This window comes from Lutra lutra, chromosome 9, assembly GCF_902655055.1.
Source record: "Lutra lutra chromosome 9, mLutLut1.2, whole genome shotgun sequence".
NCBI classification, from domain to species: Eukaryota; Metazoa; Chordata; class Mammalia; order Carnivora; family Mustelidae; genus Lutra; species Lutra lutra.
Window position 1 is genome coordinate 124935360 of NC_062286.1, and position 10780 is coordinate 124946139.

The window sequence follows — 10780 nt, forward strand, 5'->3', positions numbered from 1 at the left end:
GGTTTTCGCCCTTGGAGAGTTCACACTCGGGTGAGGACAGAGCACGAAGACTTGTTGACTGAGAGACACCGTCCATACCTCATGCATTATCTCCCTTCATTGTCACATTTAAGTTCTAAGATAGTCCCATCTAAGACCCAGAGAGAAGTGGCAAAAAGTTCTGGAACCAGCTAAACGGAGTGTCCCAACACAGTGTCAAAATGAGCAGACAGAGCAAGGACTGAGCAGGTATGGAAACTTGAAAGGGGGTGACCCAGCTCTGTCAAAGTCCTGTGAGGGCCTGGAATCAGGAACCAAGCCAGCCCGGAGGAAGAGAAGAAGCCACACCACAGAAAAAGCTTTCCAGGCCAAGCAGAGATGTGCAGAAAGAAAAGAGAAGAATTAACCCTCTGGTATGTCCGAGCTCGTCTCCGAGTTGTTCAAGTATCTCACAGCAGGGACCCAGGCTGTAAAAAAAAAAAAAAAAACATGTTTGGAAGAATAAAAAATGTTCACACAGGTCATAGCTAGCCTTTTGCACAAAAAATCAATCTTCTATCCATTCATACTGAAGAGAGGGAGAATTCTGTGGCCAATTATCTGCCTGGTGCCCAAGCCTGGGGAGTGAGACGGTAAAGCCGGTGCCAATGACGGTGACGGTGATGGTCACAAGAACGGGAGCTCACGGAGCTGAGTCATTTCACAATGTTCCAAGTGCTTCTCCTGCATGGGTTCTCTGAACCCTTTATGTTAGAGGTGAGGAAACTGAGGCATTTTCCCAAATCCCAAGTGTCCTCTGCCGTGTGCTCCTCGCCTAGACTCCCTAATGGGTGGGAAACTGGACGCTGACCCAGCCAGACAGGAGACGGGCTGCAGGATAGCCACTGGGGATGTGAAGTTCCCCCAGGATCACTGTTGCCACAAAGTTCATGGTCCAGTGGGGAAGAGGAATCTGCAGCAAATAAAGGCCTTTCAGTGTTGCTGGTGCCAAGCTAGACATTCAAACACAGCAGAGTGGAGATAAAAGAGTGAGCCTTCCCTCCCCTGTGGGGGCAGGGAGGCCGCCAGAGAGGCTCTTCCGGAGGGGTGATGTTCCAGCTTCACGAAGCTTCCTCTGACTCCCCCAAAGAGAAATCATCTTTCTCCCTTCTACACAGTAGCCCCTTTGTCAGGTATCTGGAGCACAGACTGCACCTCGGCCCCCATCGGGACGATTTCTGCTGCCATCCCCATCCCGGTCCCCGTCCCCATCGGCACCCAGCACAGCCTACTCATTCTGTAATTCCCCTGCAGGCACCAGGAAAGCTGGATACTTACTCCACATCATAATGGATCAATGGAGAAACACAATCGCTTGGATTTCTGAGAATGTATATATTTGTTTTAAAACCCCTGTCTTTCTCGGGTGCAGACAAAACACCACCATCCGCTTAACCCCTCCCAGCGTTGCTCTGTGGGAAGATTTCAAGACTTCGGCTGTCAGTGGCAATATCAATCAGACAGGATTTCACAGTGGCCTCTGCTCGGGCACAGAAGAGACAGGGCAGACCCAAGTGGGGAGAGAGGGATCCAAAGTCTAGGGGAGACGGAGTGACAGAGGGAGAGAGAAACATGAAGGGACAGGAAGGAAATGGAAGACAAAGGTAGAGAAAGGGCAGTTCAGAATTGGGGGCCCTGGAAGTCTGCAGGGGTGTAGAAAACAGAGCCAGGGAGACACCTGCCAGACGCAGACTAAGTAAATCAGGAGCCCAAAGAGACCTGAGATCAAATAATCGATGGGACAAAGGGACAGAGAGACAAAAAGAAAGGATAGTAAGGGTGCCTGGCTGGCTCAGTTGTTAAGCATCTGACTTCGGCTCAGGTCATGATCCCAGAGTCCTAAGATCAAGCCCTGCATCAGGGTCCCTGCTCTGCAGGGAGCCTGCTTCTCCCTACCCGCCACCCACCCTGGCTTATGCACTCTGTCTCTGAAATAAATAAATACAATCTGGAGAAAGAAAGAGAGAAGGAAAGAAAGAAAGAAAGAAAGAAAGAAAGAAAGAAAGAAAGAAAGAAAGAAAGAAAGAAAGAAAGAAAGAAAGAGAAAGGAAGGAAGGAAGGAAGGAAGGAAGGAAGGAAGGAAGAAAAAAGGAAAGAAAGAAAGAAAGAAAGAAAGGAAGGAAGGAAGAAAGGAGGGAGGGAGGGAGGAAGGAAGGAAGGAAGGAAGAAAAAAAGAAAGGAAAAAAGGAAGGGAGGAAGGGAGGGAGGGAAAGAAGGAGAGTAGGGGAGGGGAGGGGAAGGGAGGAGAGGAGAGAGTAAGGGAATGGATGGGGGAGGGGAAGGGAAGGGAAGGGAAGGGTAGTAAGGAGGAAAGGAAAGAGTAGTAAGGAGAGCAGGGGGTATGTCTAAAGCACCCACTTTGCGCCCCTGCTCAGCTGTTCCTGCTGCCTGGGAGACCCTTGGCCTGCCTTCTTGCATTGCTGGCTGAGTCTCATACTCTCCTCTTTCCTCAGAAAGGTCTCCAGTGGCCATGCCAGGCAAGGGAGGTCTGTCCTCCTCACTCTTACCCTCTTGTTCTCCATTGGAAAAGAACACTGCATTGTTGATTTCTTTTATAGAAGTTCCTAGCTTTTTACTATTCACTTGTGTATTATTTATTCCCAGGCCCACCATGGCCTTGCCATCTCCTTGGGGCCTGGAATAATGTCTGGCACAGAATAGGTGGTACTTAATAATCAAGAACAGATCATGAATAAATGAATGAATGAACACATGTGTGAATGGCAATGAAGGAGAATCATCCTCAAGACCTCCTCTCTGGCTCCTTCCGCCAACCAGGTTAGAAAATCACGATTCCGTGGCAGGGTGGGGTGTTGAGTGGGGATGTGTGCCTGTGCCCGGCAGCTGGGCTGAGATGGAGACCGGTGGAAGCAGGATGCAGGGACTTGCCTCGAGACCAAAGAGGATCCCAGGTAGAAGGTGGCTGACACTTTCCCTGCTGCTCTGAGGGTCCCTCTGGACTTCCCTCCGTCCCGACAGAAATGGTTTCATCCTTTTGTGTAAAGTTGCAAATGGTGCTATGGGCAAAAGCGCAGGACTCCCCTGCATGCCTCTTGGGCAGCAAAAGTCCCTAACTTAATGGGACTCCCATCAACCCCATTAGGACTAACACAGCCTCCCTCCCCTGCAAGGCTCTTTGCCTCTATGGAAAATGCTCTCAGGAACCATTTTGCAAGACCAGTTCCTGCTGGCCAGTGCCGAAGAGCACTCCAAGAGGGATCCTTCCAGTCCAGCTCAGAGTGCTTTGCCTTTTCTATAGGTCGCTGGTGAAGGCTGCTTAGCTTTTGGGAGCCAGACAAGAAGCCATTCTGTGGATTTGCATCTCGAGGGCGGCATGGGAGCTGTTTTAGGGATGGCTGGGGTGACGTGGCTGCACTACAGGCTTAGAGGAGCTAGACAGCTTGGTGGGAAGGATTCTGGGTATGAAATCCCAGGGTGAGGGGATTTCTTCTCCAGGCCACTTAGAGTGTGACCCAGAAATAGCGACTCCATTGAACAACAAACATCAGAGCAACCCACAGCTCCCCCCTCCAGAAACTCTTTCTTTTTCCTTTTGACCTTCCTGATCTTGTTCACATTTAAACAAACTTCACATAGTTGCATTCACAGAGTAAATTCCAGGTCACATTCTGCTTTCCTGGTAATTGTGTAATAAACAGCTTGTGTGTTTCTGTGAAACCTGCATCAAGGACATAGTTGACAATTACAATGACAACCACGACTTGACTTGCCAGTGCCCCATAAATGGTCCTTCGAGGTTTATCCAGGTTTTTGTTGCTACAGACACTGACGTAATAAACATCTCTGCTTGTATCTATTCTTCAAGACTGTTTTCTCAGGATAAATATCAGGGTGTGACAATATGTCATCGCATCATCCCTCAAGTTTGTAAGAATTTGGAGGGTCACACGTAGTGCTTGTCTGTATGATCTGTGAACCCACCCTCATCAGATTTGGGCATTAAATAATTTTTTCCCCCAGATGATTGATGTAAGTTATTGTAATTCCCTCAGACAGAATTAAGAAAGGAGATTTTTTAAAACGCTTGTTGATTCTTTATATTATTTTATATGTGAATTTTAGTTAATTGGTTTATTCAGTCCCTCTTCTCACCTCTTTTCTGCATCTGTAAATGTGGGTGTGAACCACCACCCTCTGAAAAATAAGGAGTGATATATTCAGGGAATGGTATTATAAATCATAGGCAGCACTCAAGCTTGGACTGGGTCCTCACAATGGCCGAGGGGCAGTCATACAGAAGGACAGCCATATTTTCTCCCAGCCAGTCATCTGCTGACTCCTGACGGAGCTAGACTGGGAGGCTACGGACATGAATGCATTCTATGCCTCAGGCACTGTGCTCAGAACTTTCCATAAACATCTCACTTAATCCCTACAGTGACACTGAGGAGTAAACCTTGGACTCTCCATTTGACAGATGGAACAAAGAGAAGTCAAGTTATTGACCCAACATCCCCCAGACTAGTCAGGATTCAAACCCAGATCTATGGGGTTGATTAAGCTCATGACGTAACCACTGCTCTAGCCTCTGGATAGAAAATATGACCAAAGGATTTTTAAAAATAGTTGGTGAATATGATACTTCCTGCATTAGTTGGGTCTGTCCAGAGAAATAGAGCCAAGAGGCTATATAGAGCTGTATGTATCAGAGGAGACTTATTATAGGTATTGGCTCATGTGATTATAGAGGCTGAAAATCCCAGAACCTGTCATCTACAAGTTGGAGAACCAGCAAAGTGGGCGGTGTAATTCAGTTGGAGTCCAAAGACTTGAGATGTCCCATTCCCAGGTGGAAAGCCTGAGAACCAGGAGTTCCGAGGTCTGAGGGCAGAAGTTGGATGTCCCAGCTCCCGCGAAGGTGAATTCACCCTCACTCTGCCTCTTTTTCTGGTCAGGCTCTCAAGAGATTAGATGATGCCTGCCTCCCCTCCCCCATCCTCTTTACTCTATGGATTCAAAGGCTCATCTTTTCCAGAGACATCCTCACAGACACACCCAAAAATGTTTCACTGGCATCCCTTAGTCCTGTCAAGTTGATGCATAAAATTTACCATCACGTTATCTCTGCCCTAAAAGAGATCATGGTCCTCTGGGAAGATAAGGAGGAAGAGTCACAAAAGCACATGTAACAGATACATGTGTTTAGGGAGCTGTGGGAACACGGACAGAACCCCTTGCCATGGAGCTGAGGAAGGCTTCCTGGAGGAGGTGATTCCCCATGCGGTCTTGAGCATGCACGAGAACTCGCCAGGTGGGCAAGTGTCAAACAGTGAGGAAAAGGAGAGCCAAGAGCTGGGCCTCGCAGGGAATGTGTGTCTGCAGGCAGAAAGGGTAACTACAGATGGCGGGTTTTGGAATCAGACCCAGTTTTGAATTCTGCCTCCTCTTGCTAGCTGTGCAGTTAGATAGTCATTTCACTATCTGAACCTCTTAAGATGTCCTCTTGAGATGACAGAACCTGTCCCTAGAAAATAGATAGTTGTTTCACCAGTTGTCAAAGGGACTAAGGAGCACAAGTAACGTGCTCAGTCCAGCATCTGGCAGAGAAGTCCCCGGAAATAGTGCGTCAGGTTCTTGTTACCAACTCAGGAGATTTCCCACTTCTCCTGCCCGACTTTCCCTTCCACCAGCAAACCTGAGAGTGTGACCCACCAGGAATAGCTTCCAAGGACACAGACCTGGGAGCACACACCTTTCCAGAAGCAACCAGAACATGGTAAAAGCCATCTGGGCTTTGAATTCAGCCACACCTGGTTTCAAATCGTGTTTCAGCCACTTACCAGCTTGGACCTTAGACCTTGGACAAGTCCCTTACCTCCTGAGGAAACTGAGGCTCAGTTTCCTCATCTCTAGTAAGGGGCCAGTAAACCCTGCCCTGGAAGAGATCACATCACTTGGGCACAGTGCCCTGCTCGTGAGTGTGTTCTCAGAAGTGGAAGCCTATAAACTCCACCTCCTTTTGGTCACCACACAGGAACTCACTACAGTGGTCTGCAGCCCTCGTCCATGATTGTATCAGTCTACACAGGAGAGCAGCAGTCCCATCGGGGACTTCCCCAAGGGCCCCGGAGCCTGTCACCCTCCAGGGCACCCTGCCTGGCAGGGCCTATAGGCAGAAACTTCTGCCCCCCAAGCCCATCTTCTCCACATCCTGCCCTAGCTCTTGCGGGAAAGAGCATGACTCATCGAGGGAAGAGTGCTGGCATCATCTCCCCCCACCACCCGCCACATGGGGCCAGCCAGCAGGCTTGTGGTTAAAGGGCCTGCCTGGGTTGCAAAACAAGCCAGTTTGCTGTGTTCAGGTATCACGTGACTCAGCAGGCTCTGGGAATGGCCTTTTCTTCCTTCGCTCACTGACTCACCACAGGCTGGCTCGCTGTCACATGGGTTTCTGGGCCTCAGTTCCCCCCAGTGCTCCTAGATGCTGAGGTCACTACAAGAAGACCAAATTAGAAGAACCTCCTCATTTTATGAATATATTCTCATTCTGCAAAGTGTAAAGACAATCCAATAGAGAACCCCAGGAACCGGAAACCGCCCCTCGGCAACCAGAAAATCTGGTCAATATCTTCCTGAGTATGTTCAAGTACCCTATCTTATTTTTTTTTAAGATTATTTATTTATTTATTTGACAGGCAGAGATTACAAGTAGGCAGAGAGGCAGAGAGAGAGGAGGAAGCAGGCTCCCTGCTGAACAGAGAGCCCGACGAGGGACTCGATCCCAGGACCCTGGGATCATGACCTGAGCTGAAGGCAGAGGCTTTAACCCACTGAGCCACCCAGGTGCCCCTCTTATTTTTTTAATTAATTTTAAGTTACACTGAAATCTGCCAAATGCATCCTTCATTTTAAAAAAGTAGAATATTATTAAGAAGGCAAGGGATCCCCCTTTACAGCAATTACCGCCAATCCTGACCCCGTCCAGAGACAACCGGTACTATCAGCTAAGCATTTCTCTTACAAGTTTCTGGTCTTTGTATGGTATTTACATGTGGCATAGAACTCAGAGGAAAGGCGGGGCGCCTGGGTGGCTCAGTGGGTTAAGCCGCTGCCTTCGGCTCAGGTCGTGATCCCAGGTCCTGGGTTCGAGCCCCGCATCGGGCTTTCTGCTCAGCAGGGAGCCTGCTTCCTCCTCTCTCTCTGCCTGCCTCTCTGCTTACTTGTGATTTCTCTCTGTCAAATAAATAAATAAAATCTTTAAAAAAAAAAAAAAAAGAACTCAGAGGAAAGGCTAGGGCTGGGGGGTGAGGCGGGTGCATTTCTATGCTGACTTTTGCATGGGATGTATCTTTCTACAACTTGCTTTTTTTCATCCTTCACAATGCTTCAGAGCTTTGCCATCTGAGCACACAAAGGTTGCACCGATTTCATTTAATGGCTACTTACTATTCCATACCATGTGTATGCCATAATTTTTTAACGGTTGCCAAGTAGTGGACTTCTATGTTGGCTCCAAGTTTTTCCACTGTTTATAAACAACGCTAACATGACCGTCCACCCACACTTTTTTTGCCCAAATGCAGGCAGTTCTCGAAAACTGATGCCAGCTGGTAGAATTTATGTACCCCAGCACGCTTCGTCTTACTGGATATCACCGCATGGTGATATATATCCTATCCTATATGTTTTCCAGATATTTACATGTATGTGTCCATGTGCACATGGGAACTCACTTTGGAAGGGTTTGTGTTAAATGGTACAAGAAAAGATTGAGAGAGACAAAGACTCTCTTCACCCCCAGGACTCAGTGTCCTATTGAGAGGCAACGCAGGGCATGAGGAAGAGAGATCATCTGCACTAGATGGAAATGACCAATCACTGCAGCCAAATTTACTATGGAAAGAGGAAAACTAAACCCTGGCAAGAGAAATTGACTTGCCAATTAGTACCCAGTCCCTTCTTGCCAAGCTTGCTCTCAGGAGTTAAGAGGAAACCTATCCTCCTACACAGTAGTCAGAGGAATCTTTTTCAAATTCAAATATAACCACACCCCATCCTTTGCTTGAGCTATTTCATTGGTTTCCTTTGCTCCAACTTCAAGAAACCACCCAGCCTTTTGCTCATTATTCTTCAGAGGGCACCAGGATCCCTTCTGCCACAGGGCCTTTGCATGTGCTTTTTTTTTTTCCATGTAAACATTTTGTTTTAATAAATAAGACCTACTCATGGCTTAGATTTTAAATCACATTTACAGATAAGGAGCACTTCTAGGCCCAAACAGGTTAACAGTGAAGCTACTATTGCGGGCCGGAATGCATGCTCCCCACGCATCTGCAGCCTAAAGAGCAGAGACCAAATGTCAGAAAACACCACACACCTCACCCTCTAGGCTCGAGAACTGACAGCAGAAGATGAGAGAAAAGCAGAGACTCGGTGAAGCTCCAGTGACCACCATCTGATACCCTCACCTTCATGCTACAAAAGCAAATGAAAGTCATGCTTTTAGATAAGCTAAGAAGGTTTCCTGATCATAATAAGTGAAACTTTCTCTCATGTTAACAATTAGGCCAAGGGCATTAGCTACAGAGAGGATCCACTGATAAATACAGAATATTAGAAGAGCGAAGAGGAAGTCACACAGATATCTTGTTTCTTCAAATATCAGAAACTTCCACATGACAGGAAAGCAGTGGATGAACTCCACCTTGACAAAAGGTTTAGTACAAAAACTTCCTGTTGGCATTTGCACCAAATAAGGCGCCCGTTACTTCTGGCATCATCTGCTGGGCTATGAGATCCAGCCGGCTTTCTAGAGTATTGGAAACTTTTATTTTACGATCCCCATTATAGATCTCAACTCCACCAGCTATTTCCTCAGGCAGATAGGCCTCCTAATCAATTTGGACATCAACGTCTTTTTTGGTGGCAATTTTATACATTGGAATCGCTTTCTGTACTGCAGCCTTTACCAGAGGGAAATCCTGCTTCCTGCAACGAACAATCATTCGGGGCTCCAACAATTGGTACAAACCCTGGAGGACCAGTCCATCCAGCAACACTTGGTACCTGGTTGTATCTTTTACCACTTTGCTGAGTCTCTGTTTTGCTTCATTTAGTAGGTCTGTAATAAGATCATCTCTTGCTCTGAGGACTTTGAGCCTTGCTTGATTCATCAAATTAGACATCTGAATTTTCTTCTGCTGCTCAATCTTCTTTTCTTTCTTCTCATAGTATTCCATAATCTTCAGTCTTTGGGTTTGCACAAGACGACCTTTCTCAATGTTGAACTCTTCCTCGGCCTTTGCATCAATTTCCTCTGCTTTCTCATTGGCTTCTTGTTCAATAAAAGCCATCATGTGCTTAATCTGCTTTTGCACGTCAGCATCGCTGAGGGCCATAACGAAAGCTGGGCTAGGCCGGAGGCCCCACTGGCTCTAGCTTACACTGGAAGGGGGCAGCGGAACCTGCATGTGCTTTTGACTCTCTCTGGCACATTTCTTGTTCCTCCCCTTCCACAATCACACTCTCTTTGCTAACTCCTACTTTTGTCTGCGATCTCAGCTAAAGTATTCCTTCCTCAGGGAAGCCACCTTGACCCCCTTGACCATGCCAGAGCCCTCTCAGAATATCTCTTAGTGGTTTGTACTTCACCTTCTGAGCCCTGCTCACAGGTCAGGATTGAGGTGACCACCATCAAGGGGAATCTCTTGCAATTTACACTTTTTGTGTAATAGATACTTGAAAAATACCTGACTCATCTACTGACCCTCCAAGGTCAGGGGCTGGCTTTCTTTTTTGGCTGGATCTCTGGCATTTTGGTCATAGTCAATGTTCAGTATTATCTGAATGAATGAAGGAGTAACTTTACTCCTCTCCCCTTCCCATGTGGCCTTTTGGGCATACTTTCCTTGTCTTTCCCCTAGGTCTTCCCCCTCCATTACCAAGGTTCCCAATAGGAGGCAACCTCAGAGGGCACACCTTTCTGATCACAGGAGGCAGAGGGTGGTCTGAAAATCACCCGGGCTTTAAATTTGCCACACCTGATTTCAAACCCCATGTCACCAACTTGGATGTGTCACTTTTGTTCATTGGACTCAGTTTTCTCATCTGTGAAGTGGGGCAGCAACCCTGCCCTGTAGGACTATATGGGGCCTGAGGACAGGCCTTAGGCCAGTGTTCTGAACACTGCGGTGGCTCAGTTCTGGTGGAAGCCCCCTGAGTCCCCCTTTCTCATAATCACCTCACCATGGTCTGAAGTGGGTTTCACATATAAATGTTAATACAATGGTGACGTTCCCCACACTTTCAGATCCTTGCCCTGAATCCAACAAGGGGAGCTCCATCATCTGATGGACCAAATACCATCACTACTGGCTGCAGGCACCAAAGGCAGACATGAGGTTAGAAAAGGTCCCAGGGTCTCCCCCGACCATGACGCTCTGAGACCTGGAGCATTCAGCTAATGGGGAGCAAGCTGGTTATCTTATACACACACAAGCTTTCTCCCTTCAGAGTAACAACTCTGCTTTTTTTTTTTTTAAGATTTTATTTATTTATCTGACAGAGATCACAAGTTGGCAGAGAGGCAGACAGAGAGAGAGAAGCAGGCTCCCCACCGAGCAAGGAGCCAGACACAGGGCTCGATCCCAGGACCCCGAGATCATGACCCAAGCCAAAGGCAGAGGCCTGAACCACTGAGCCACCCAGGCGCCCCCAACTCTGCTTTATTTGACAGCACCTGCAAGGTTCCTTATAGGGCCAAGAGAACTTTCTGGATCCCCAGAAGAAGAATTGGCCATGA

At 47.6% G+C, this 10780-nt stretch overlaps 1 protein-coding gene across 1 annotated transcript; it reads right to left on the reverse strand.

Moving 5' to 3' along the window:
* Positions 1-8155: 8155 nt before the first annotated feature.
* LOC125109920 (V-type proton ATPase subunit E 1-like) lies at positions 8156-9438 on the reverse strand. The gene is given in 1 exon segment (XM_047747004.1): positions 8156-9438. A coding segment is annotated over 1 exon segment (681 nt). The 5' UTR covers positions 9378-9438; the 3' UTR covers positions 8156-8696.
* Between the last annotated feature and the right edge of the window lie 1342 nt (positions 9439-10780).